General features: G+C 56.5%; 1 protein-coding gene and 2 non-coding genes across 4 annotated transcripts in view; all 3 read right to left on the reverse strand.

Annotated features, from left to right (window-relative positions):
- Positions 1-10,377: 10,377 nt before the first annotated feature.
- Positions 10,378-27,500, reverse strand: part of kansl2 (KAT8 regulatory NSL complex subunit 2) — a 40,955-nt gene continuing 23,832 nt past the window's right edge. Inside the window, exons 7-10 of one of the 2 annotated variants that reach the window (XM_085973021.1) lie at positions 26,448-26,550; positions 23,891-24,144; positions 17,062-17,289; positions 10,378-12,160 (exon numbers count right to left, since the gene is read on the reverse strand). In XM_085973021.1, coding sequence (XP_085829147.1) covers positions 12,101-12,160; positions 17,062-17,289; positions 23,891-24,144; positions 26,448-26,550 — 645 coding nt within the window. In that variant the 3' untranslated portion in view covers positions 10,378-12,100. The remainder of the gene's footprint in view (positions 12,161-17,061; positions 17,290-23,890; positions 24,145-26,447; positions 26,551-27,500) is intronic. The other variant, XM_085973022.1, reaches the window with a different exon arrangement.
- LOC147097146 (small nucleolar RNA SNORA2/SNORA34 family) lies at positions 14,768-14,905 on the reverse strand. The gene has a single exon (XR_015074512.1). It is a non-coding gene; the product is annotated as a small nucleolar RNA SNORA2/SNORA34 family (small nucleolar RNA).
- LOC147097147 (small nucleolar RNA SNORA2/SNORA34 family) lies at positions 18,062-18,199 on the reverse strand. Its single transcript, XR_015074513.1, has one exon. It is a non-coding gene; the product is annotated as a small nucleolar RNA SNORA2/SNORA34 family (small nucleolar RNA).

Here is a 27,500-nt window from a genome sequence, read left to right on the forward strand (position 1 = left end):
TGTGGACGAGGGCGGCCATGTTTACCGTCTGACCTGCGATTGGCGGAAACAGGTGTCATGGAAACGGCGGGGGTACTCACCCTCGAACGCGGAATCAGAGGCCCTACTGGTACGACTGTCGATCTCGTCCTGCAGTCGGCGGTGTCGACCCCTACGGTTAAACAATGCTTTAGGGGCAAATACTTCATTCCCTCCCGTCTCTCCTGAAGGGGAGGCGGTGTATCGCCCTGACCCGTAGATCCATTGGGCAGGAGTTAGCTGGGCAAAGCGGTTTCTCCTGAATTCCCTATTGGATTTATTAGTGATTATCTTATATTGACGGCCCCCCCTAGTTCTGGTCTCGCCTGCAAGTGGAAACACCTTCTCTACGTCTAACCTATCGAAACCCAAGACCTCGATCAGGTCACCACTCAGCCCTCTGGCTAATTTCCACCTATCTCAGGGGGTGCTGTGAACGCCAGTAGTGATCCCCACCAGCTCCCCGTACCGCGACCGACTTAACTCAACGCGAACCAATCCCCGGTGTCCCGTTGGGGGGGGTCAATTTTTAATCCCCCGACCAACGTCACTAAAAAAAAACAGGCGATCCGGTCATGTATCACATGGCTGTCTGCGGGAGCTTGCTGTGCGCAAAATGTCTCCCGCCTTCCCCGACATTACAACCGTGGCCGCACTTCAAAAAAAAAGCACTTCCTTGGCTGTGACGTCCTGAGGTGGGGAAAGGTCGCTGGAGAAATGCGAGATCTTTCTTTTCTTTCAGACGGGGATTTCAATCTGGGAGCATTCCCTGGAGTGTGTGTGTGTGTGTGTCTCAGTCCCTCACCAGGACAGTACAGACATGGCAAGTGTTAGAACGCAGCCAGACAGCAAAATAAATAAAGAAGGGGAAACTTAACACATAGAGTCATAGAAAGTTACAGCCCAGATCGAGGCCCTTCGGCCCATCGTGTCCGCGCCGCCCTCAATCCCCGTCTATTCTCATCCCATTTTCCAGCACTTGGTCCGTAGCCTTGTATGTTATGGCGTTTCAAGTGCTCATCTAAATGCTTCTTGAATGTTGTGAGGGTTCCTGCCGCTACCACCCTTTCAGGCAGTGAGTTCCAGATTCCAACCACCCTCTGGGTGAAAACGTTTTTCCTCAAATCCCCTCCGAACCTCCTGCCCCTTACCTTGAAACTATGCCCCCCTGGTTATTGACCCCTCTACGAAGGGGAAAAGTTCCTTTCTATCTACCCTATCTATGCCCCATATCATTTTGTGCACCTCAATCAGATCCCCTCTCAGCCTTCTCTGCTCGAAGGAAAACAACCCCAGCCTGTCCAGTCTCTCTTCATAGCTGAAGCGCTCCAGCCCAGGTAACATCCTGGTGAATCTCCTCTGCACCCTCTCCAATGCAATCACATTCCTCCTATAGTGTGGCGACCAGAACTGCACACAGTATTCCAGCTGTGGCCTAACTAGCGTTTTCTACAGCTCCATCATAACCTCCCTGCTCTTATACCCCAGCACGGTGGCATAGTGGTTAGCACTGTTGCCTCACAGCGCCAGGGACCCGGGTTCGAATCCGGCCTCGGGTGACTGTCTGTGTGGAGTTTGCACATTCTCCCCGTGTCTGCGTGGGTTTCCTCCGGGTGCTCCGGTTTCCTCCCACAGTCCAAAGATGTGCGGGTTAGGATGATTGGCTATGATAAATTGACCCTTAGTGTTAGGGGGATTAAATACGTGGGGTTACGGGGATAGGGTGGGATATGTGTTGGTGTAGGGGTTACGGGGATCGGGTGGGATATGTGTCGGTGCAGGCTCGATGGGCCGAAATGGCCTCTATCTGCACTGTGGGGTTTCTGTGATTCTGTGATATTCTAAGCCTCGGCTAATGAAGGCAAGTATCCCATGTGCCTTCTTAACCACCTTATCTACCTGTCCTGCTGCCTTCAGGGATCTATGTACATGCACACCAAGGGTCCTCTGTCCTTCCTAGGATCCTACCATTCATTGTGTATTCCCTTGCCTTGTTAGTCCGTCCAAAATGCATCACCTCTCACTTTTCAGGGTTAAGTTCCATTTGCCACAGGTCCCCTCTTCACCATCTCCGCTCCAAGGAAAACAGTCCCAACTTTTCCAGCCTCTCACGCTGTGCGGCTGGGGCAGACAGGAGGCAGTATCACTGAATATCTGTCTGACCTCTCCCTCCCTTGGCAACAGCGATTCAAATCCGCGTTTAAAAATCAAGGATATCCAACTGCTCACCAAATGTGTATAAACCGCACAGCTCTGTCGCACACACACCCAAGCAGCACGAAGCGTGCAATCAGCCAGAAAACCCTCTCCTCCTCTCTCCCTCTTTACAAATGTCATGGTGCCACTCACCTGCGTCCTGGTCCCTCTCGCTGAATTCCAGACTCCGGGTCCGCCTTCAAGCGAGTCGCGGGATGCTCAGACACAAACACTCCCACCGCCACACAACCCCCCCTCCCCGCCCGCCCGCAGTTGAACCGCTGTCTCCTCCTCGTGCTCTCTGAGGTTTTTTGTTTCTTCTCTCTCTCCCTCTCGGAGGAAAGGTCTCGTAAGAAAATTGTGTTTCTGGAAGACTGGTAAATAAGTGAGGTAATGCGGCTGCCTGGGACCCCTCCTTCTCTTCCATTTCCTTCCCCCCCTCTCCGTCAGCCTGCTCCACCTTCGAGCGATTACTTCACACACACACACATGTTTCATATTTAGGCGCTGTTTGCCGTGCCCCTTGCAATAATACAATACAATACAAATCGCTTTATTGGCATGATAAGGTACATCTTATGTTGCCAAAGCATCAAAATACATTTATGGTTGAACACATAAACGCGGTTCCATTCATACAGTGTATAAACAGGTATATCCCTGACTTTATAAATATACATTCGCCTTGTTTATATATACTCTTGTCTTAGTTTACTGGTTGTCCCTCTGTTCATGGCAAGCTGTAACATAGTGTGCCGCCAGTGTTACACAGCTTCTCTCCTCCCCCAGTAGGAATGGGAGTTTTTGGCTGTCAGTCAGATTTCTGAATTCAGGGCATATTTGTGAGAATTTTTGGTAGAAATTCTCTCTGATGCCCTGATATTTTCCACAGGCTGTGAGGAAGTGCATCTCTGTCTCAACTACTCCCTGACTGCAGTGAGAGCATATCCTGTCTTCTCTTGGCAGCCTGGTCTGCCTGTGTCTGCCTTTTTCGATCGCTAGGCTATGTTCGCTAAGTCTGTACATTGTCAAGGTTCTTCTCAGTTTGTTATCCTTTACCATGGTCAGGTAATCAGCTATGTTGTATTGTCTGTTTAGGGCCAAGTAGCAATTGAGTTTGCTTTGGGTTTTTGTTGTTTCTGCCCAATATGACAGATATTTTTCCTTTTGCTTAGCGACGATTGTGTTGGGTCGAATTCTTTGTGTTACCCTGTCACTCTTGCAATTACCTTGCAATCTCTTTGCTCTTTAAACCGTTTTCTAGCCGAGGCCATAAGACCGTCTTGGTCGAGTTAACTTTTAATTAGAAGGAGAAAACTTTTGCCTTTTTGCACCTAACTAAAATATCCCTTCCTTTGATCTCTTGATTTTTTTTCAGGGGGTGAGGGGGGGGTCAAACACTTGCTAGAATATAAGTTTAACCCTCCCTCCGCTCCCCCGCCACCCCCCCAGCCAATCCCGAGTATTTTCTGTTTTTTAGGAAGCCCTTTCACCTCCCCACAGGCTAAGCAGGGATCAACTGGCGGGACAGCCCGAAGCCCCTGGTTAACCAGGGGATTTTTCACTTTCCAAGGGCCGTCGTACTTCCTGCGTAGGCAGAGGCAGCAGCCAACTTGCGCACAGCACGATCCCACAAAAGGGCAAGTTAAAATGAGCGGCCAATTGATCAGGTCGGGGCCCGGGTGTCAGCCGTGGCTTCAGTGGGCAGCACCCGCGCCTCTGAGTCAGAAGGTTGTGGGTTTATAGTCCCCGCTCCAGAGACTCGAGCACATAAAGCTAGGCCGACACTCCCAGTGCAGTACTGAGGGAGGGCCGCACTGTCGGAAGGGCAGTGCTGAGGGAGCGCCGCGCTGTCGGAGGGGCGGTACTGAGGGAGAGCTGCACTGTCGGAGGGGCAGTGCCGAGGTAGCGCAGAGATCTTGGAGGGTTCTAGGGGCTGGAGGAGGTTACAGAGATAGGGAGAGTTGTAGGGGCTGGAGGAGGTTACAGAGATAGGGAGAGTTGTAGGGGCTGGAGGAGGTTACAGAGATAGGGAGAGTTGTAGGGGCTGGAGGAGGTTACAGAGATAGGGAGGGTTGTAGGGGCTGGAGGAGGTTACAGAGATAGGGAGGGTGGTAGGGGGCTGGAGGAGGTTACAGAGATAGGGAGGGGTGTAGGGGCTGGAGAAGGTTACAGAGATAGGGAGGGTTGTAGGGGGCTGGAGGAGGTTACAGAGATAGGGAGGGTTGTAGGGGCTGGAGGAGGTTACAGAGATAGGGAGGGTTGTAGGGGCTGGAGGAGGTTACAGAGATAGGGAGGGTTGTAGGGGGCTGGAGGAGGTTACAGAGATAGGGAGGGTTGTAGGGGCTGGAGGAGGTTACAGAGATAGGGAGGGTTGTAGGGGCTGGAGGAGGTGACAGAGATAGGGAGGGTTGTAAGGGGCTGGAGGAGGCTACAGAGATAGGGAGGGTTGTAGGGGCTGGAGGAGGTTACAGAGGTAGGGAAGGTTGTAGGAGGTTACAGAGATAGGGAGGGTTGTAGGGGGCTGGAGGAGGTTACAGAGATAGGGAGGGTTGTAGGGGGCTGGAGGTGGTTACAGAGATAGGGAGGGTTGTAGGGGGCTGCAGGAGGTTACAGAGATAGGGAGGGTTGTAGGAGGCTGGAGGTGGTTACACAGATAGGGAGGGTTGTAGGGGCTGGAGGAGGTTACAGAGATAGGGAGGGTTGTAGGGGCTGGAGGAGGTTACAGAGATAGGGAGGGTTGTAGGGGCTGGAGGAGGTTACAGAGATAGGGAGGGGTGTAGGGGGCTGGAGGAGGTTACAGAGATAGGGAGGGTTGTAGTTGCTGGAGGAGGTTACAGAAATAGGGAGGGTTGTAGGGGGCTGGAGGAGGTTACAGCGATAGGGAGGGTTGTAGGGGGCTGGAGGAGGTTACAGAGATAGGGAGGGTTGTAGTTGCTGGAGGAGGTTACAGAGATAGGGAGGGTTGTAGGGGGCTGGAGGAGGTTACCGAGATAGGGAGGGTTGTAGGGGCTGGAGGAGGTTACCGAGATAGGGCGGGTTGTAGGGGCTGGAGGAAGTTACAGAGATAGGAGGGTTGTAGGGGCTGGAGGAAGTTACAGAGATAGGGAGGGTTGTAGGGGCTGGAGGAGGTTACCGAGATAGGGAGGGTTGTAGGGGCTGGAGGAAGTTACAGAGATAGGGAGGGTTGTAGGGGCTGGAGGAAGTTACAGAGATAGGGAGGGTTGTAGGGGCTGGAGGAGGTTACCGAGATAGGGAGGGTTGTAGGGGGCTGGAGGAAGTTACAGAGATAGGGAGGGTTGTAGGGGCTGGAGGAAGTTACAGAGATAGGGAGGGTTGTATGGGCTGGAGGAAGTTACAGAGATAGGGAGGGTTGTAGGGGCTGGAGGAAGTTACAGAGATAGGGAGGGTTGTAGGGGCTGGAGGAGGTTACCGAGATAGGGAGGGTTGTAGGGGCTCGAGGAAGTTACAGAGATAGGGAGGGTTGTAGGGGCTGGAGGAAGTTACAGAGATAGGGAGGGTTGTAGGGGCTGGAGGAGGTTACCGAGATAGGGAGGGTTGTAGGGGCTCGAGGAAGTTACAGAGATAGGGAGGGTTGTAGGGGCTGGAGGAGGTTACAGAGATAGGGAGGGGTGTAGGGGGCTGGAGGAGGTTACAGAGATAGGGAGGGTTGTAGGGGGCTGGAGGAGGTTACAGAGATAGGGAGGGGTGTAGGGGGCTGGAGGAGGTTACAGAGATAGTGAGGGTTGTAGGGGGCTGGAGGAGGTTACAGAGATAGGGAGGGGTGTAGGGGGCTGGAGGAGGTTACAGAGATAGGGAGGGTTGTAGGGGGCTGGAGGAGGTTACAGAGATAGGGAGGGTTGTAGAGGCTGGAGGAGGTTACAGAGATAGGGAGGGTTGTAGGGGGCTGGAGGAGGTTACAGAGATAGGGAGGGTTGTAGGGGCTGGAGGAGGTTACAGAGATAGGGAGGGTTGTAGGGGGCTGGAGGAGGTTACAGAGATAGGGAGGGTTGTAGGGGGCTGGAGGAGGTTACAGAGATAGGAAGGGTTGTAGGGGCTGGAGGAGGTTACAGAGATAGGGAGGGTTGTAGGGGGCTGGAGGAGGTTACAGCGATAGGGAGGGTTGTAGGGGGCTGGAGGAGGTTACAGAGATAGGGAGGGTTGTAGGGGCTGGAGGAGGTTACAGAGATAGGGAGGGGTGTAGGGGGCTGGAGGAGCTTACAGAGATAGGGAGGGTTGTAGTTGCTGGAGGAGGTTACAGAGATAGGGAGGGTTGTAGGGGGCTGGAGGAGGTTACAGCGATAGGGAGGGTTGTAGGGGGCTGGAGGAGGTTACAGAGATAGGGAGGGTTGTAGTTGCTGGAGGAGGTTACAGAGATAGGGAGGGTTGTAGGGGGCTGGAGGAGGTTACCGAGATAGGGAGGGTTGTAGGGGCTGGAGGAGGTTACCGAGATAGGGAGGGTTGTAGGGGCTGGAGGAAGTTACAGAGATAGGGAGGGTTGTAGGGGCTGGAGGAAGTTACAGAGATAGGGAGGGTTGTAGGGGCTGGAGGAGGTTACCGAGATAGGGAGGGTTGTAGGGGCTGGAGGAAGTTACAGAGATAGGGAGGGTTGTAGGGGCTGGAGGAAGTTACAGAGATAGGGAGGGTTGTAGGGGCTGGAGGAGGTTACCGAGATAGGGAGGGTTGTAGGGGGCTGGAGGAAGTTACAGAGATAGGGAGGGTTGTAGGGGCTGGAGGGAGTTACAGAGATAGGGAGGGTTGTATGGGCTGGAGGAAGTTACAGAGATAGGGAGGGTTGTAGGGGCTGGAGGAAGTTACAGAGATAGGGAGGGTTGTAGGGGCTGGAGGAGGTTACCGAGATAGGGAGGGTTGTAGGGGCTCGAGGAAGTTACAGAGATAGGGAGGGTTGTAGGGGCTGGAGGAAGTTACAGAGATAGGGAGGGTTGTAGGGGCTGGAGGAGGTTACCGAGATAGGGAGGGTTGTAGAGGCTTGAGGAAGTTACAGAGATAGGGAGGGTTGTAGGGGCTGGAGGAGGTTACAGAGATAGGGAGGGTTGTAGGGGGCTGGAGGAGGTTACAGAGATAGGGAGGGGTGTAGGGGGCTGGAGGAGGTTACAGAGATAGTGAGGGTTGTAGGGGGCTGGAGGAGGTTACAGAGATAGGGAGGGGTGTAGGGGGCTGGAGGAGGTTACAGAGATAGGGAGGGTTGTAGGGGGCTGGAGGAGGTTACAGAGATAGGGAGGGTTGTAGAGGCTGGAGGAGGTTACAGAGATAGGGAGGGTTGTAGGGGGCTGGAGGAGGTTACAGAGATAGGGAGGGTTGTAGGGGCTGGAGGAGGTTACAGAGATAGGGAGGGTTGTAGGGGGCTGGAGGAGGTTACAGAGATAGGGAGGGTTGTAGGGGGCTGGAGGAGGTTACAGAGATAGGAAGGGTTGTAGGGGACTGGAGGAGGTTACAGAGATAGGGAGGGTTGTAGGGGCTGGAGGAGGTTACAGAGATAGGGAGGGTTGTAGGGGCTGGAGGAGGTTACAGGGATAGGGAGGGGTGTAGGGGCTGGAGGAGGTTACAGAGATGGGGAGGGTTGTAGGGAGCTGGAGGAGGTTACAGAGATAGGGAGGAGGAGGCAATGGAGGGATTTGAACAGGAGGATGAGAATTTTAAAATTGAGGCGCTGCCGGACCGGGAGCCAGTGTAGGTCAGCGAGCACAGGGCGGGTGATGGGCGAACGGGACTCGGTGCGAGTTAGGACACGGGATTTGGATGAGACCCGGCGCACTGTAAAAGGGGAGCGGGAAGTGGTGGCGAGTGGCGGTCGAGGTAGCAAAATTGAGGAGAAATTTGGTGAGGGTGGCGAGCTTGAGGCAGTTAAAGGGAAGGGTTGTTAAAGGCGGTTTGCCAACAGCTGGAGCCAAGCAGACGTGGTTTCCCCTTCAGTGTTTGCTCTGCAGTCTAAACCTCCGAGTGTTAGAAGTAAAAAGTTTACAGGCAGCCATAGTGAGATAATAATCCAACCAGAGATGGTGAGTGCCCTACTGTGGGGAAGAACGTGAGAATTAGGAGCAGGAGTCGGCCATTCGGCCCGTCGAGCCTGCTCCGCCATTCAATAAGATCACGGCTGATCTTCGACCTCATCTCCACCTTCCCGCCCGATCCCCATATCCCTTAGCGTCTCCAAAATCTATCGATCTCAGCCCTGATTATACTCAATGACTGAGCATCCACAGGGCAGAGAATTCCAAAGATTCACCGCCCTCTGAGTGAAGAAATTCCTCCTCATCTCAGTCCGAAATGGCCGACCCCTTATCCTGAGACTGTGACCCCAGGTTCTAGACTCTCCAGCCGGGGGGAAACAGCCTCTCAGCATCTACCCCTGTCAATCCCCCTCAGAATCTTATACGTTTCAATGAGATCACCTCTCATTCTTCTAAATTCCAGAGAGTATCGGCCCATTCTACACAATCTCTCCTCATAGGACAGCCCTCTCATCCAAAGACTTGTTCTAGTAATGACATTTTCCCAGACGCTGATATACACTCGCTACCATCAATGCAGTGCTGGGACATGATTAATGCTGGCACTGGGTGGCGCAAAGCGTGGGTGACTAGCCTACACTTCTGGGTTCAAAGCAAGCCCAGAATGAGCGGAAGAACACTTGCTCCATCTGCTGGCAGCCTTTGTGAAATGAGTCCCGGTTCAATGTCCACAGGCACAAGCCCATTGCCCCATCACGCTGGTGGAGGGAGCTTTACTCTGTATCTAACCCCGTGCTGTACCTGCCCTGGGAGTATTTGATGGGACAGTGTAGAGGGAGCTTTACTCTGTATCTAACCCTGTAGTGTACCTGCTCTGGGAGTGTTTGATGGGGACAGTGCAGAGGGAGCTTTACTCTGTATCTAACCCCATGCTGTACCTGCCCTGGGAGTGTTTGATGGGGACAGCCTAGAGGGAGCTTTACTCTGTATCTAACCTATGCTGTACCTGCCCTGGGAGTGTTTGATGGGGACAGCCTAGAGGGAGCTTTACTCTGTATCTAACCTATGCTGTACCTGCCCTGGGAGTGTTTGATGGGACAGTGTAGAGGGAGCTTTACTCTGTATCTAAGCCCTGTACCTGCCCTGGGAGTGTAGAAGAAGCTTTAATCTGTATCAAACCCGTGCTGTACCTGCCCTGGGAGTGTGTGATGGGACAGTGTAGAGGGAGCTTTACTCTGTATCTAACCCCGTGCTGTACCTGCCCTGGGAGTGTTTGAAGGGAACAGTGTCGAGGGAACTTTACTCTGTATGTAATCCGTGCTGTCCCTGCCCTGTGAGTGTTTGATGGGACAGTGTAGAGGGGGCATTACTCTGTATTTAACTCCGTGCTGTACCTGTCCTGGAAGTGTTTGATGGGGACAGTGTAGAGGGAGCTTTACTCTGTATCTAATCCGTGCCGTACCTGTCCCGGGAGTGTTTGATGGGACAGTGTAGAGGGAGCTTTACTCTGTATCTAACCCCGTGCTGTACCTGCCCTGGGAGTGTTTGATGGGACAGTGTAGAGGGAGCTTTACTCTGTATCTAACCAATGCTGTACCTGCCTTGGGAGTGTTTGATGGGAACAGTGTAGAGGGAGCTTTACTCTGTATCTAACCAATGCTGTACCTGCCTTGGGAGTGTTTGATGGGACAGTGTTGAGGGAGCTTTACTCTGTATCTAACCCGTGCTGTGCCTGCCTGAAGTTAGAAAATAAACACGGTGTTGAAGAAAAGTAGAACAGCTAAAAGCAGCAAACGCTGCCTCTGAGCAGTGCCAGCCAACCCTCCAGCCCTCTGCGCTCCTTCAATTCTGGCCTGTTGAGCATCCCAGATTTCCAAAGTCCACCATTGACAGCCGTGCCCCTAGCTCTGGAATTCCCATCCCAAACCTCTCCCCTCCTCCTTTAAGAAGCTCCTTAAAACCGACCTCTTTGACTGATCTTTTGTTCTCCTGCCTTAATATCTCCTCGTCTGGCTCGGGGTCAGAGTTTTAAAAATCTGATGACGCTCCTGTGAAGTGCCATGGTACGTTAAAGGCTCTGTGTAAATGCAAGTCCTTGTTACATATCAGGCAGACTGGCGTATTTGGAGAAAGTTCCTCTCCCGCCTCGCTCAATCTGACTCGCCGAACCACACATTAACCAAAGCAAATACACCTCTTCAAAAGGTTTTAATGAAAACTTCATCCACGTTACAACTTCTTTGGTCAGTTATTTACAGGCTTAACAGTTCACATTCGATCGCCGATACACCGGGAGAAAAACCTTGCACCAGCTTGCAGAGAGTCGCAGTTCCTCCGGTCTGGTGATGTGGACAGTAAACCTTCGTAAAATCGCTGGTTCGGCCCCAGCTGGTGCACTGTGACCCAATTCTGGGCACCGCACTTTAGGAAGGATGGCAAGGGTCTTGGAGAGGGTGTGGAGGAGATTTACCACAATGGTACCAGGGGATGAGGGACTTCAGTGACATGGAGAGACTGGAGAAGCTGGGGTTGTTCTCCTTAGAGCAGAGAAGGTTAAGGGGAGATTGACCAGAATGGTACCAGGGGATGAGGGACTTCAGTTTCGTGGAGAGACTGGAGAAGCTGGGATTGTTCTCCTTAGACCAGAGAAGGTTAAGGGGAGATTGACCAGAACGGTACCAGGGGATGAGGGACTTCAGTGATGCGGAGAGACTGGAGAAGCTGGGGTTGTTCTCCTTAGAGCAGAGAAGGTTAAGGGGGAGATTTAATAGAGGTTTTCAAAATCATTACGAGGGGTTTTGATCGAGTAAATCAGGAGAAGCTGTTTCCAGTGGCAGGAGGGTCGGTAACCAGAGGACACAGATTGAAGATAATCGGCAAAAGAACCAGAGGGGGAGATGAGGAGAATGTTTTTAACGCAGCGAGTTGTTGTGATCTGGAACGCGCTGCCTGAAAGGGCGGTGGGAGCAGATTCAATAGTAACTTTCAAAAGAGAAATGGATAAATACTTGAGGGGGGAAAAATTCACAGGGCTACGGGGGAAAGAGCAGGGGGGAGTGGGACTAATTGGAGAGCTTGTTCACAGAGCCGGCACAGGCACGATGGGCCGAATGGCCTCCTCATGCACTGTAAGATTGTACGTGGGTCCCGGGACACTGAGAATACCCCCCCCCTTCCTTCAATAGCGGCCACGGGATTTTTAACGGCCGGCTGAATGGACACGACGGCTTTTGTTTAGCGTCTCACCCGAAGGCCGGCACCAGTGAGGCAGCCCCAGGCTACACGCTGGGGGTGGGGGCGACCCACAGGCGTGAGAGCGAGCCCTATCGCCCGATCCCAGGTGATGCTAGCCCTCCCTACCCCGACGAGTGGTGGAACCGAGCTCCCTTCCACACACAGGCCAGACCAGACAGCACGAGCTCGCGATTCTGCGGCTCCCCGCACGCCGATCGATCAGCCGCTGCGACCGAAAGCTTCGCAGCTCAAGGACTCAGTTGAGCTGCTCGATTGCTGGTGGACGGGGAAACAGGGAAGAACGTTATATATATATATTTTTTAAAACAGAAAGGCGCGGGGACAAAAAACAAGGCTGACGTCAGTTTTGCGCGGAGATCGGACTGATCCACGTTGCAAGCACAAGGTTATCACACACACACACTTCGGACTCGAGATAAGACGCGGGCTATTTGCAGCGCGCTCCTTTTCCTCCGCATGCCTCGGGCAGCACCTCCACTCACGCCTATAGATAGTGCGCGTGACTCGGAATGTCCACCGTCCTCTGCCGCCGCGGCTGAGGGAGGCTCTCCTCTGGCGCCCAGTCGGTGCCGAACGTCCAGTAGCTGTGTTGAGGCGTCTGTCACTGCGCCTCGGTTGCCCGTGGGGGTCGCTGCCCCCGCCCGCCGGACCCTCGCGGTTCAGCTGGCTTCCCTGGTGCCGTTCTGGTCCCGGGTCCCTCGGGCCGGCTGTGATCCGCCCTGCAGTCGTGCGAGAGAAGAGACGGTGACGCACAACGGGGTTAAATGCCTCGCCCGAAACTCCGTTAAAATAAGACCCCCTCCCCCAATCTCTCAATACATCCCCGTATACCACGAGTGTTGGGAGGTCGCCCAGCACAGTTGAGCTCGACCACTGCCTCACCTCGTGGCCCGCGCGTTCATCAGCAGCAGGGGTCACCGGACAGCGATCCGGAGCAGGAAACTTCAGCCCGACCTCGATAGGGCGAATCATGGGCCGGGCGGGGGGACTGGAACCCAGGGCGTCGCAGCACACCGCACGGTACAATCACCCGCCGACAGTTTACCCAGAGCGAGCGCGGTGAGAATGCAACACAGAATGTACAGCACAGAAACAGGCCCAACGTATCCGGTGTTTGTGCTCCACACGAACCTCCTCCCACCCCTCCTCATCTCATCCTATCCTTCTATTCCTTTCTTCCTCATGTGTTTATCCAGCTCTCCCCTTAAATGCATCTACAGTATTCGCCTCCACCACTCCCCGTGGTCGCGAGTTCCACATTCTCACCAAGTTTGCGGATGATACCACGGTGGTAGGCCAGATCACCAACAACGATGAGTCAGCCTACAGGGAGGAGGTCCAGCATCTCGTGAAGTGGTGCGCCGATAACAACTTGGTCCTTAACATCAAGAAAACCAAAGAAATCATTGTGGACTTCAGGAAGTCTAAAGGCGGAAGTCACACCCCCATCCACATCAATGGGGCTGTGGTGGAAAGGGTGGACAGCTTTAAGTTCCTCGGAGTCCACATCACGGAAGACCTCTCCTGGTCCCTCAATACCTCCTCTCTGGTGAAGAAGGCCCAGCAGCGCCTATATTTCCTAAGGAGGCTGAAGGGATGTAACCTGTCACCCCTGATCCTCTCTAACTTTTACCGCTGCACTATAGAGAGCATCCTGACGAACTGTATCACAGTATGGTATGGCAGCTGTAGCTACTATGACCGGAAAGCCCTGCAACGGGTAGTCAAAACTGCCCAACGCATTACCGGCACCCGGCTACCGACCATAGAGCACATATACCAGAAACGCTGTTTACGGAGGTCACGGTCCATCATCAAAGACCCTACCCACCCCAGCCACAGTCTGTTCGCCCTCCTGCCATCTGGGAGACGCTACAGATGCATTCGCACCCGTACGACCAGATTTAGGAACAGCTTCTTTCCCAGGGCTGTCATCCTACTGAACTCCACAAATAAACTCTAAAGCCCGCACATCTGCCAATGCACTTTATTATGTTTATGTTAATGTATTACAAGCCAAATGAATGTTGAATGTTTAAATGTCTTAATCTAAATGTACACTCTCGGGAGCCGCAAGCCTACATTTCGTTGTACTGCACTTGTACACTAACAATGACAATAAAGTTGATTATTATTGCTACTCTCTGGGTAAAGAAGTTTCTCCTGAATTCCCCATTGGATTTATTAGTGACTGTCTTATATCGATGGCCCCTCGTTCTAGTCTCGCCCCACGAGTGGAAACACCTTCTCTACGTCTACCCTATCGAAACCCTTTTATAATTTTATAAAGACCTCTATCAGGTCGCCCCTCAACCTCCTCTTTTCTAGAGAAAAGTACCCCCAGCCTGTTCAGCCTTTCCTGATGGTTATAAACCTCTCAGTTCTGGTTAATATCCCAGTAAATCATTCTGCACCTTCTCCAGTGCCCGTGTGTGTTCGGGTCCAATTCCTGGTCTGTGTCCTGTTGGCTGACCACACCCAGGATGTTCATGTGGAACTCGCTACCACAGGGAGTGGTTGAGGCAAATAGCACAGATGCATTTAAGGGGGAAGCTGGATAGAAATATAGAAAAATAGGAGCAGGGGTCGGCCCTTCGAGTCTGCTCCGCCATTCAGTATGATCATGGCTGATCCTCTATCTCAATACCATATTCCCGCTCTCTCCCCATACCCCTTGATGCCTTTTGTGTCTAGAAATCTATCTATCTCCTTCTTAAATATATTCAGTGACTTGGCCTCCACAGCCTTCTGTGGTAGAGAATTCCACAGGTTCAGCACCCTCTGAGTGAAGAAATTCCTCATCTCAGTCCTAAATGTCCTACCCCGTATCCTGAGACTGTGACCCCTCGTTCTAGACTCCCCAGCCAGGGGAAACATCCTCCCTGCATCCAGTCTGTCTAGCCCTGTCAGTATTTTATACGTTTCAATGAGATCCCCTCTCATTCTTCTAAACTCGAGTGAATACAGGCCTAGTCGACCCACTCTCTCCTCATACGGACAGTCCTGCCATCCCAGGAATCAGTCTGGTGAACCTTCGCTGCACTCCCTCTATGGCAATTATATCCTTTCTTGGGTAACGAGACCAAAACTGCACACAGTACTCCAGGTGTGGTCTCACCAAGGCCCTGTATAACTGTAGTAAGACATCGTTGCTCCTGTACTCAAAGCCTCTTGCAATGAAGGCCAACATACCATTTGCCTTCCTAACTGCTTGCTGCACCTGCATGTTCTATGTAATTCCTTGCGGCATGATCTGTACCCTTCGAAACCACCAAATCCTTTCGTACATTTTCTAGAACCCCCCCCTCCCCACAACAATCCAACAGGCGTGTTCCTTTCAGATGAATTGGCAGACACACGGTCAGAATTGCGTGAAAGCCAACAGACCATAGAAAGTGCTTTCGTTTCGGCTCCTGTTTGAAACCGCCGGCTACAGCAAGCCGCCAGTCTTGATTCAGGGCCTGTCTGCCTCTCTCTCCCCGTCCACCTCGCCCTCTCTCTCTCCCCGTCTGCCTCTCTCTCTCCCCGTCCACCTCGCCCTCTCTCTCCCCGTCCACCTCGCCCTCTCTCTCCCCGTCCACCTCGCCCTCTCTCTCCCCGTCCGCCTCGCCCTCTCTCTCCCCGTCCGCCTCGCCCTCTCTCTCCCCATCTGCCTCTCTCTCTCTCCCCGTCCGCGAACGGGATGCGATATTCCGTTAAGTTACAGGGTGAAAGCCGCCAAACGCCACACCGGATTTACAGCACAGAAACAGGCCATCCGGCCCCTGGGGTTTATGCTCCGCACGATCCTCCTCCCACCGCTCCTCGCCTCAGCCCATCAGCGTATCCTTTCTCCCTCGTGCGTTTATCTAGCTGCCGTTAGTTGCTGCGCTCTGGCTGGACGGGCAAGCGGGCGGCCCGACATGGAGCGGAACCGTTAACGGACCGCAGAACCGTACAGCACAGAAGGAGGCTGCCCTTCGGCCCACGTGCCCGCTCTCTGAAAGAGCCATCCGCTCACCGGAAAGGTGCCGAGCTCCACCGCCGGCTGATCCAGCCGCTCGGACTCGGAGCAAGTAAGACATCCTTGCTCCTGTACTCAAATCCTCTTGCAATGAAGGCCAACATACCATTTGCCTTCCTAACTGCTTGCTGCACCTGCATGTTTGCTTTCAGTGACTGGTGTACAAGGACACCCAGGTCCCTTTGTACATCAACATTTCCCAATCTATCACCATTTAAATAATACTCTGCCTTTCGGTTTTCCCTACCGAAGTGGATAACTTCACATTTATCCATGTTATACAGCATCTGCCATGTATTTGCCCACTCACTCAACTTGTCGAAATCGCCTTGAAGCCTCTTTGCATCCTCCTCACAATCCCACCTAGTTTCGTGTCGTCAGCAAACTTGGAAATATTGCATTTAGTTCCCTCATCCAAATCATTTATATTGTGCATAGCTGGGGCCCAAGCACAGATCCCTGCGGTACCCCACTAGTCACCGCCTGCCACCCCGGAAAAGACCCATTTATTCCTACTCTCCGTTTCCTGTCTGTTAACCAAGTTTCAATCCATGCCAGTATATTACCTCCAATCCCATGTGCTTTAATTTTGCACACTAACCTCTTATGTGGGACTTTATCAAAGGCCTTCTGAAAATCCAAATACACCACATCCACTGGTTCTCCCTTATCTAGTCTACCAGTTACATCCTCAAAAAACTCCAGTAGGTTTGTCAAACATGATTTCCCTTTCATAAATCCATGTTGACTTTGTCTAATCCCGTTGATATTTTCTAAGTGTCCTGTTATCACATCCTTTACAATAGACTCTAGCATTTTCCCGACTACTGATGTTAGGCTAACCAGTCTGTAGTTCCGTTTTCTCTCTCCCTCCTTTTTTAAATAGTGGGGTTACATTTGCCACCCTCCAATCTGCAGGAACTGTTCCATAATCTATAGAATTTTGGAAGATGACAACCAATGCATCCACTATTTCCATGGCTACCTCTTTTAGTACTCTGGGATGCGGATTATCAGGCCTGGGGATTTATCAGCTTTCAGTCCCATTAATTTCTCCAGCACTATTTTTTTTTTACTTAATACTAATTTCCTTTAATTCCTCCTTCTCACTAGACCCTTGGTTGCATAGCATTTCTGGGAAGTTATTTGTGTCCTCTTCCTTGAAGACCGAACCAAAGTATTTGTTTAATTGCTCAGCCATTTCCTTGTTCCCCATTATAAATTCTCCCGTTTCTGACTGTAAGGGACCTACATTTGTCTTCACTAATCTGTCCTTAAATACTTTTGTTAGCCATGGTTGGGCCGCTTTTCCTTTTGTGTTTTTGCGCCAGAAAGGAATGTATAACTGTTGCAATTCATGCATTCGTTCCTTAAATGTTAGCCAAAGTATTTGTTTAATAGCTCTGCCACTTCCTTGTTCCCCATTATAAAGATAAACACACGAGGGGGAAAGGAACAGAAGGATATGGTGATAGAGTGAGATGAAGTAGAGGTGGGAGGAGGCTCGTGTGGAGCATAAACCCCGGCACGGACCAGTTGGGCCGAATGGCCTGTTTCTGTGCTATAGACTCGATGGTTAACGGTGCCCAGGTTACATTTACAGTGCGAGGCACTTACCTGTCTGGGGGCTCCAGTCACCTGGGTGTTTAGCCGGCCTGTCTCGGAGGGCCGTGAAGTGCTGGACGAGGTGCGGCGACGCGAGGCTGGCTCCGAGCCGTCACGACGGGGCCTGACCCCGTCTGTCAGCTCCAGCTCGTCCATCGACTGCCCCCCCGGACCCAGAGCCGGGTCGAAGAGCGGCGAGGGGGGGCACTGCAGGCCATCGCCTACCACATCCAGGCAGTCCTGCCAGGCACAGACACAGGGGGGGAGAGAAACAACACACCATTAAGCCAGGCGAGAGAGAGAGAGACGGAGCGAGAAGGAGGGGCAGGCAGCGAGAAGGAGGGGCAGGCAGCGAGAAGGAGGGGCAGGCAGCGAGAACGAGGGGCAGGCAGCGAGAGAGGGACAGAGAGATGCGCCTCTCTCCCCGAGAGGAACTTCCTACCCCCACATGGGGTAAGGTTGCCCCACCCTAGATAACGGGGAAGACAGAAGAGAAAGTGCCCAGGAGGAGCAGGAGGCGTTCTCCCCGGTGTCGGTATTTACCCCAACATCACTTAAAAAAACCAAATTATCTGGTCGTGTAACACATTGCTGTTTGTGGGAGCTTGCCGCGTTTCCCACATTACAACAGTGACCACACTTCTTAAAAAAAAAGTACTTAAAGAAAGGCTTGCATTTCTAGAGCGCCTTTCACGATCTTGATGTCCTGTGGTTGGGAAAGGCGCTATAGAAATGCGCGTCTTTCGAAGTTACTGGGGTTTAACATGGCTCTAACAGCGCGGGTGTGGAGTTGAGATAGCCGGTGATCCCAGGATATCTTCCAATGGAATGGGAGGAGACTGGTGCGGAGTATAAACACCAGTAACTACAGACCAGTAGGGCTCAATGGTCTGTTTCTGTGTGTTGTATATTCTATGTAATTCCTTGCGGCATGATCTGTACCCTTCGAAACCACCAAATCCTTTCGTACATTTTCCAGAACACCACCGCCCCCCCCACAACAATCCAACAGGCGTGTCCCTTTCAGATGAATTGGCAGACACACGGTCAGAGTTGTGTGAAAGCCAACAGACCATAGAAAGGGATTTTGCTTTCGGCTCCTGTTTGAAACCGACGGCTACAGCAAGCCGCCAGTCTTGATTCAGGCCTGGCCTGCCTCTCTCGCTCGCCCCGTCTGCCTCTCTCGCCCCTTCTGCCTCTCTCTCTCTCGCCCCGCCTGCCTCTCTCGCTCGCCCCGTCTGCCTCTCTCTCTCGCCCCGTCTGCCTCTCTCTCTCGCCCCGTCTGCCTCTCTCTCTCGCTCGCCCCGTCTGCCTCTCTCTCTCTCGCCCCGTCTGCCTCTCTCTCTCTCGCCCCGTCTGCCTCTCTCTCTCTCGCCCCGTCTGCCTCTCTCGCTCGCCCCGTCTGCCTCTCTCTCTCGCCCCGTCTGCCTCTCTCTCGCCCCGTCTGCCTCTCTCTCTCTCGCCCCGTCTGCCTCTCTCTCTCGCCCCGTCTGCCTCTCTCTCTCTCTCTCCGTCTGCCTCTCTCTCTCTCTCGCCCCGTCTGCCTCTCTCTCTCTCGCCCCGTCTGCCTCTCTCTCCCCGTCTGCCTCTCTCTCTCCCCGTCTGCCTCTCTCTCTCGCCCTGTCTGCCTCTCTCTCTCTCTCCCCGTCTGCCTGCCTCTCTCTCTCGCTCCGTCTGCCTCTCTCTCCGTCTGCCTCTCTCTCGCCCCGTCTGCCTCTCTCTCTCTCGCCCCGTCTGCCTCGCTCTCCCCCCCGTCTGCCTCCCTCTCTCGCCCCGTCTGCCTCTCTCTCGCCCCGTCTGCCTCTCTCTCTCGCCCCGTCTGCCTCTCTCTCTCTCCCCGTCTGCCTCTCTCTCTCTCTCCCCGTCTGCCTCTCTCTCTCTCGCTCCGTCTGCCTCTCTCTCTCGCCCCGTCTGCCTCTCTCGCTCTCTCCCCGTCTGCCTCTCTCTCTCTCGCTCCGTCTGCCTCTCTCTCTCTCCCCGTCTGCCTCTCTCTCTCCGTCTGCCTCTCTCTCTCGCCCCGTCTGCCTCTCTCTCTCGCCCCGTCTGCCTCTCTCTCTCGCCCCGTCTGCCTCTCTCTCTCGCCCCGTCTGCCTCTCTCTCTCGCTCCGTCTGCCTCTCTCTCTCTCCGTCTGCCTCTCTCTCTCTCTCCCCGTCTGCCTCTCTCTCTCTCCCCGTCTGCCTCTCTCTCTCTCTCTCCGTCTGCCTCTCTCTCTCTCCCCGTCTGCCTCTCTCTCTCTCTCTCCGTCTGCCTCTCTCTCTCTCCCCGTCTGCCTCTCTCTCTCTCGCTCCGTCTGCCTCTCTCTCTCTCCCCGTCTGCCTCTCTCTCTCTCGCCCCGTCTGCCTCTCTCTCTCTCGCCCCGTCTGCCTCTCTCTCTCGCCCCGTCTGCCTCTCTCTCTCTCCCCGTCTGCCTCTCTCTCTCCCCCTCTCCCCGTCTGCCTCTCTCTCTCTCTCGCCCCGTCTGCCTCTCTCTCTCGCCCCGTCTGCCTCTCTCTCGCCCCGTCTGCCTCTCTCTCTCTCTCCCCGTCTGCCTCTCTCTCTCCACCCCCGTCTGCCTCTCTCTCTCTCGCTCCGTCTGCCTCTCTCTCTCTCCCCGTCTGCCTCTCTCTCTCTCGCTCCGTCTGCCTCTCTCTCTCGCCCCGTCTGCCTCTCTCTCTCTCGCCCCGTCTGCCTCTCTCTCTCTCGCCCCGTCTGCCTCTCTCTCTCCCCCCGTCTGCCTCTCTCTCTCGCCCCGTCTGCCTCTCTCTCTCTCGCCCCGTCTGCCTCTCTCCCCGTCTGCCTCTCTCTCTCTCGCCCCGTCTGCCTCTCTCTCTCTCGCCCCGTCTGTCTCTCTCTCTCTCGCTCCGTCTGCCTCTCTCTCTCTCCCCGTCTGCCTCTCTCTCTCTCGCACCGTCTGCCTCTCTCTCTCGCCCCGTCTGCCTCTCTCTCTCTCCGTCTGCCTCTCTCTCTCTCCGTCTGCCTCTCTCTCTCTCCCCCCGTCTGCCTCTCTCTCGCTCCGTCTGCCTCTCTCTCTCTCTCCCCGTCTGCCTCTCTCTCTCTCTCCCCCCCGTCTGCCTCTCTCTCTCGCCCCGTCTGCCTCTCTCTCTCTCGCCCGTCTGCCTCTCTCTCTCGCCCCGTCTGCCTCTCTCTCTCTCGCCCCGTCTGCCTCTCTCTCTCTCTCCCCGTCTGCCTCTTTCTCCCCCCGTCTGCCTCTCTCTCTCTCGCTCCGTCTGCCTCTCTCTCTCTCTCCGTCTGCCTCTCACTCTCTCGCCCCGTCTGCCTCTCTCTCTCTCCGTCTGCCTCTCTCTCTCTCGCTCCGTCTGCCTCTCTCTCTCTCCGTCTGCCTCTCTCTCTCTCCGTCTGCCTCTCTCTCTCCCCCCGTCTGCCTCTCTCTCTCGCTCCGTCTGCCTCTCTCTCTCTCTCCGTCTGCCTCTCTCTCTCTCGCTCCGTCTGCCTCTCTCTCTCTCGCTCCGTCTGCCTCTCTCTCTCTCCCCGTCTGCCTCTCTCTCCCCGTCTGCCTCTCTCTCTCTCGCCCCGTCTGCCTCTCTCTCTCTCCCCGTCTGCCTCTCTCTCTCTCCCCGTCTGCCTCTCTCTCTCTCCCCGTCTGCCTCTCTCTCTCTCTCCGTCTGCCTCTCTCTCTCGCCCCGTCTGCCTCTCTCTCTCGCCCCGTCTGCCTCTCTCTCTCTCCCCGTCTGCCTCTCTCTCTCGCTCCGTCTGCCTCTCTCTCGCCCCGTCTGCCTCTCTCTCTCTCTCCCCGTCTGCCTCTCTCTCTCTCGCTCCGTCTGCCTCTCTCTCTCGCCCCGTCTGCCTCTCTCTCTCTCGCCCCGTCTGCCTCTCTCTCTCTCTCGCTCCGTCTGCCTCTCTCTCTCTCCCCGTCTGCCTCTCTCTCTCTCTCGCTCCGTCTGCCTCTCTCTCTCGCCCCGTCTGCCTCTCTCTCTCGCCCCGTCTGCCTCTCTCTCTCGCCCCGTCTGCCTCTCTCTCTCCCCCCGTCTGCCTCTCTCTCTCTCGCTCCGTCTGCCTCTCTCTCGCCCCGTCTGCCTCTCTCTCTCTCTCCCCGTCTGCCTCTCTCTCTCTCGCTCCGTCTGCCTCTCTCTCTCGCCCCGTCTGCCTCTCTCTCGCCCCGTCTGCCTCTCTCTCTCTCTCGCTCCGTCTGCCTCTCTCTCTCTCCCCGTCTGCCTCTCTCTCTCTCTCGCTCCGTCTGCCTCTCTCTCTCGCCCCGTCTGCCTCTCTCTCTCGCCCCGTCTGCCTCTCTCTCTCTCGCCCCGTCTGCCTCTCTCTCTCGCCCCGTCTGCCTCTCTCTCTCGCCCCGTCTGCCTCTCTCTCGCCCCGTCTGCCTCTCTCTCTCTCGCCCCGTCTGCCTCTCTCTCTCGCCCCGTCTGCCTCTCTCTCTCGCCCCGTCTGTCTCTCTCTCTCTCGCTCCGTCTGCCTCTCTCTCTCTCGCTCCGTCTGCCTCTCTCTCTCTCTCCCCGTCTGCCTCTCTCTCTCTCTCTCTCCCCGTCTGCCTCTCTCTCTCCCCGTCTGCCTCTCTCTCTCCCCGTCTGCCTCTCTCTCTCTCCCCGTCTGCCTCTCTCTCTCTCGCCCCGTCTGCCTCTCTCTCTCCCCGTCTGCCTCTCTCTCTCCCCCCGTCTGCCTCTCTCTCTCTCCCCGTCTGCCTCTCTCTCTCTCGCCCCGTCTGCCTCTCTCTCTCGCCCGTCTGCCTCTCTCTCGCGCCCCGTCTGCCTCTCTCTCTCTCGCCCCGTCTGCCTCTCTCTCTCTCGCCCCGTCTGCCTCTCTCTCTCTCTCCCCGTCTGCCTCTCTCTCTCTCCGTCTGCCTCTCACTCTCTCGCCCCGTCTGCCTCTCTCTCTCGCCCCGTCTGCCTCTCTCTCCGTCTGCCTCTCTCTCTCTCTCTCCGTCTGCCCCTCTCTCTCTCCGTCTGCCTCTCTCTCTCTCCGTCTGCCTCTCTCTCTCTCCGTCTGCCTCTCTCTCTCTCCGTCTGCCTCTCTCTCTCTCCCCCCGTCTGCCTCTCTCTCTCTCCCCCCGTCTGCCTCTCTCTCTCTCCGTCTGCCTCTCTCTCTCGCTCCGTCTGCCTCTCTCTCTCGCTCCGTCTGCCTCTCTCTCTCTCGCTCCGTCTGCCTCTCTCTCTCTCTCCCCGTCTGCCTCTCTCTCGCCCCGTCTGCCTCTCTCTCTCTCCCCGTCTGCCTCTCTCTCTCTCCCCGTCTGCCTCTCTCTCTCTCCCCGTCTGCCTCTCTCTCTCTCCCCGTCTGCCTCTCTCTCTCTCGCCCCGTCTGCCTCTCTCTCTCTCGCCCCGTCTGCCTCTCTCTCGCTCCCCGTCTGCCTCTCTCTCTCTCCCCGTCTGCCTCTCTCGCCCCGTCTGCCTCTCTCTCTCTCTCGCTCCGTCTGCCTCTCTCTCTCTCGCCCCGTCTGCCTCTCTCTCTCTCCCCGTCTGCCTCTCTCTCTCTCCCCCGTCTGCCTCTCTCTCTCTCCCCCATCTGCCTCTCTCTCTCTCCCCCCGTCTGCCTCTCTCTCTCTCGCCCCGTCTGCCTCTCTCTCTCTCCCCGTCTGCCTCTCTCTCTCCCCGTCTGCCTCTCTCTCTCTCGCACCGTCTGCCTCTCTCTCTCGCCCCGTCTGCCTCTCTCTCTCTCTCCGTCTGCCTCTCTCTCTCCCCCCCCGTCTGCCTCTCTCTCTCGCTCCGTCTGCCTCTCTCTCTCTCGCCCCGTCTGCCTCTCTCTCTCTCTCCCCGTCTGCCTCTCTCTCTCTCTCGCCCCGTCTGCCTCTCTCTCGCCCCATCTGCCTCTCTCTCTCTCTCCCCGTCTGCCTCTCTCTCTCGCCCCGTCTGCCTCTCTCTCTCGCCCCGTCTGCCTCTCTCTCTCTCTCCCCGTCTGCCTCTCTCTCTCTCTCGCTCCGTCTGCCTCTCTCTCTCTCGCTCCGTCTGCCTCTCTCTCTCTCGCCCCGTCTGCCTCTGTGTACCCGAGGCAACGGAGCATCGAGACAGCGGCTAGACCCGGCCCCATCCCCCCTTCGCGGGTCGTACAGGGCTGCAGAAAACTCCGCCCGTTTCGCGAACGGGATGCGATATTCCGTTAAGTTACAGGGTAAAAGCCGCCAAACGCCACACCGGATTTACAGCACAGAAACAGGCCATCCGGCCCCTGGGGTTTATGCTCCGCACGATCCTCCTCCCACCGCTCCTCGCCTCAGCCCATCAGCGTACCCTTTCCCCCTCGTGCGTTTATCCAGCTGCCGTTAGTTGCTGCGCTCTGGCTGGACGGGCAAGCGGGCGGGCCGCCCGACACGGAGCTGAACCGTTAACGGACCGCAGAACCGTACAGCACAGAAGGAGGCTGCCCTTCGGCCCACGTGCCCGTGCCAACTCTCTGAAAGAGCCATCCGCTCACCGGAAAGGTGCCGAGCTCCACCGCCGGCTGATCCAGCCGCTCGGACTTGGAGCGGGCAGCAGCCGGAGGATCCGGCGCCCTTGGAATCGGGAGGCAGAGACACGTGTGACACAGGCGCCCTCGGCTGCCAAGCAGCGACCCCATTGCCGGCAGACGGTCCCCACATGCATCTCCCGTGGGGCCGGAAGCGGGCTATTCAACCGCGGGAGGCACGCCAGCCGACTGGGACCGCCCCCCCTCTTGCCCGACGTGCTCACGCTTTCCCAGCGGGCAGCAATCGGGAGCGAGATCTCCTCCCTGAGGCAAGGAACAGCAGCAATCAATAACCAACTCGGGCACGTCCCTGGGCCATTGAGCGAGGGGGAGCGCACCCCCCCATCACAAATCTTTACTCGAAAGTATTCAGCAGCACGGAAGGCGTTGCCCCACCCAAGACTACTCGCTCGGCCCAGGCTAAGGGAGAAAGAGAGAGAATCCTGTCCGACTCACGTCGCTGAACTCCAGGGGCAGGATCTCGGTGGGCTGCAGATCAGCAGCGCTCAGGTACATGTCCACGGGCCCGCTGTCCAGCTGCTCGGAGGCAGAGAAGGCTCTCTCCGGCCTGTACATCTGCGGAGGCACCTGGAGGTGGAGGGGGCAACAGGGGTCCTCGGAGAGGCTCACCGACACAGGCTTGGTGCAAGGCACCTCCTTCACGCCCGCGCACAACTTGAACAGCACCTGGTTGGGGTCCAAGCAGATATCTGCAGAGGAGTCAAGGGAAACAGGCGGCCTGCCCTGATTCACGTACCCGCGGAGAACGCGACAGCATTCCAAACACAGACAGAGGGACAGGACTGGGACACAGACCCACAGACAGGGGGACAGGACTGGGGCACAGACCCACAGACAGGGGGACAGGACTGGGACACAGACCCACAGACAGAGGGACAGGACTGGGACACAGACCCACAGACAGGGGGACAGGACTGGGGCACAGACCCACAGACAGAGGGACAGGACTGGGACACAGACCCACAGACAGGGGGACAGGACTGGGGCACAGACCCACAGACAGGGGGACAGGACTGGGACACAGACCCACAGACAGAGGGACAGGACTGGGACACAGACCCACAGACAGGGGGACAGGACTGGGGCACAGACCCACAGACAGAGGGACAGGACTGGGACACAGACCCACAGACAGGGGGACAGGACTGGGACACAGACCCACAGACAGGGGGACAGGACTGGGACACAGACCCACAGACAGGGGGACAGGACTGGGACACAGACCCACAGACAGGGGGACAGGACTGGGACACAGACCCACAGACAGGGGGACAGGACTGGGACACAGACCCACAGACAGGGGGACAGGACTGGGACACAGACCCACAGACAGGGGGACAGGACTGGGACACAGACCCACAGACAGGGGGACAGGACTGGGACACAGACCCACAGACAGGGGGACAGGACTGGGACACAGACCCACAGACAGGGGGACAGGACTGGGACACAGACCCACAGACAGGGGGACAGGACTGGGACACAGACCCACAGACAGGGGGACAGGACTGGGACACAGACCCACAGACAGGACTGGGACACAGACCCACAGACAGGGGGACAGGACTAGGACACAGACCCACAGACAGGGGGACATGACTGGGACACAGACCCACAGACAGGGGGACATGACTGGGACACAGACCCACAGACAGGGGGACAGGACTGGGACACAGACCCACAGACAGGGGGACAGGACTGGGACACAGACCCACAGACAGGGGGACAGGACTGGGGCACAGGCCCACAGACAGGACTGGGACACAGACCCACAGACAGGGGGACAGGACTGGGACACAGACCCACAGACAGAGGGACAGGACTGGGACACAGACCCACAGACAGAGGGACAGGACTGGGACACAGACCCACAGACAGAGGGACAGGACTGGGACACAGACCCACAGACAGGGGGACAGGACTGGGACACAGACCCACAGACAGGGGGACAGGACTGGGGCACAGGCCCACAGACAGGACTGGGACACAGACCCACAGACAGGGGGACAGGACTGGGACACAGACCCACAGACAGAGGGACAGGACTGGGACACAGACCCACAGACAGAGGGACAGGACTGGGACACAGACCCACAGACAGAGGGACAGGACTGGGACACAGACCCACAGACAGAGGGACAGGACTGGGACACAGACCCACAGACAGAGGGACAAGACTGGGACACAGACCCACAGAGGGACAGGACTGGGACACAGACCCACAGACAGGGGGACATGACTGGGACACAGACCCACAGACAGGGGGACAGGACTGGGACACAGACCCACAGACAGGGGGACAGGACTGGGGCACAGGCCCACAGACAGGACTGGGACACAGACCCACAGACAGGGGGACAGGACTGGGACACAGACCCACAGACAGAGGGACAGGACTGGGACACAGACCCACAGAGGGACAGAACTGGGGCACAGACCCACAGACAGAGGGACAGGACTGGGACACAGACCCACAGACAGAGGGACAGGACTGGGGAGCAGACCCACAGACAGAGGGACAGGACTGGGGAACAGACCCACAGACAGGGGGACAGGACTGGGACACAGACCCACAGAGGGACAGAACTGGGGCACAGACCCACAGAGGGACAGGACTGGGGAACAGACCCACAGACAGAGGGACAGGACTGGGACACAGACCCACAGACAGAGGAACAGGACTGGGACACAGACCCACAGACAGAGGGACAGGACTGGGGAACAGACCCACAGACAGAGGAACAGGACTGGGACACAGACCCACAGACAGAGGGACAGGACTGGGGAACAGACCCACAGACAGAGGGACAGGACTGGGATACGGGTCGACAAGTACAGGGACCCTCCACACTGTGTCACTGCAGCAGCTACTCTTCTCCTGCCCACCAACTTTGCTGTGGACGGAGGCGGCCCTCCTAAGGATCCTGAAAAGCTTTCTGCTGGGAGTAAAGAGCAGAGCCACCGTAATCCAACCGGTCGAAAGAAAGGATACGGGAAAGGCAGTGTCGACTCATCGGGAGGGAGACAGCGGAGCAACGAGCTCCTTCGGTAACCACCGCGCATCTCTGGGCCGCACGGGCCGAGGCCGAGTGTGCCTGTCAAGAGGGCAAACAATTCATCAATAAGAGTAGCGGGTTAGAGGGAAGCGCTGACTCACCGAGCTAACGGCACCTGGGGGAGTGCGCGAAACCTTCAATGGCTGCCCAGATTGTACTAGCGTTTTGTGCACGCACACACAGAGGCAGCGCTCTCGCCCGAATCAGAGGGCCATGTGTTCGACTCCCACCCCTGACACTTGAGCCCCATAATCCAGGTTGAGGCAAGGACTGAGGGAGCGCCGCACTGTCGGAGGGGCAGTACTGAGGGAGCGCCGCACTGTCGGAGGGGCGGTACTGAGGGAGTGCCGCACTGTCGGAGGGGCGGTACTGAGGGAGTGCCGCACTGTCGGAGGGTCAGTACCGAGGGAGCGCTGCACTGTCGGAGGGGCGGTACTGAGAGAGCGCCGCACTGTCGGAGGGTCGGTACTGAGGGAGCGCCGCACTGTCGGAGGGGCGGTAGTGAGGGAGCGCCGCACTGTTGAGGGAGCGCCGCACTGTTGAGGGGCAGTACTGAGGGAGCGCCGCACTGTCGGAGGGGCAGTGCTGAGGGAGCGCCGCACTGTCGGAGGGTCAGTACTGAGGGAGCGCCGCACTGTCGGAGGGGCTGTACTGAGGGAGCGCCGCACTGTCAGAGGGGCGGTAGTGAGGGAGCGCCGCACTGTCGGAGGGGCGGTACTGAGGGAGCGCCGCACTGTCGGAGGGGCTGTACTGAGGGAGCGCCGCACTGTCGGAGGGGCAGTACTGAGGGAGCGCCGCACTGCCGGAGGGGCTGTACTGAGGGAGCGCCGCACTGTCGGAGGGCCAGTACTGAGGGAGCGCCACACTGTCGGAGGGGCAGTACTGAGGGAGCGCCGCACTGTCGGAGGGGCTGTACTGAGGGAGCGCCGCACTGTCGGAGGGGCGGTACTGAGGGAGCGCCGCACTGTCGGAGGGGCAGTACTGAGGGA

This window comes from Somniosus microcephalus, chromosome 33 (assembly GCF_052327205.1).
Source record: "Somniosus microcephalus isolate GS21.2 chromosome 33, FLI_Smic_1.0, whole genome shotgun sequence".
Classification (NCBI taxonomy): domain Eukaryota; kingdom Metazoa; phylum Chordata; class Chondrichthyes; order Squaliformes; family Somniosidae; genus Somniosus; species Somniosus microcephalus.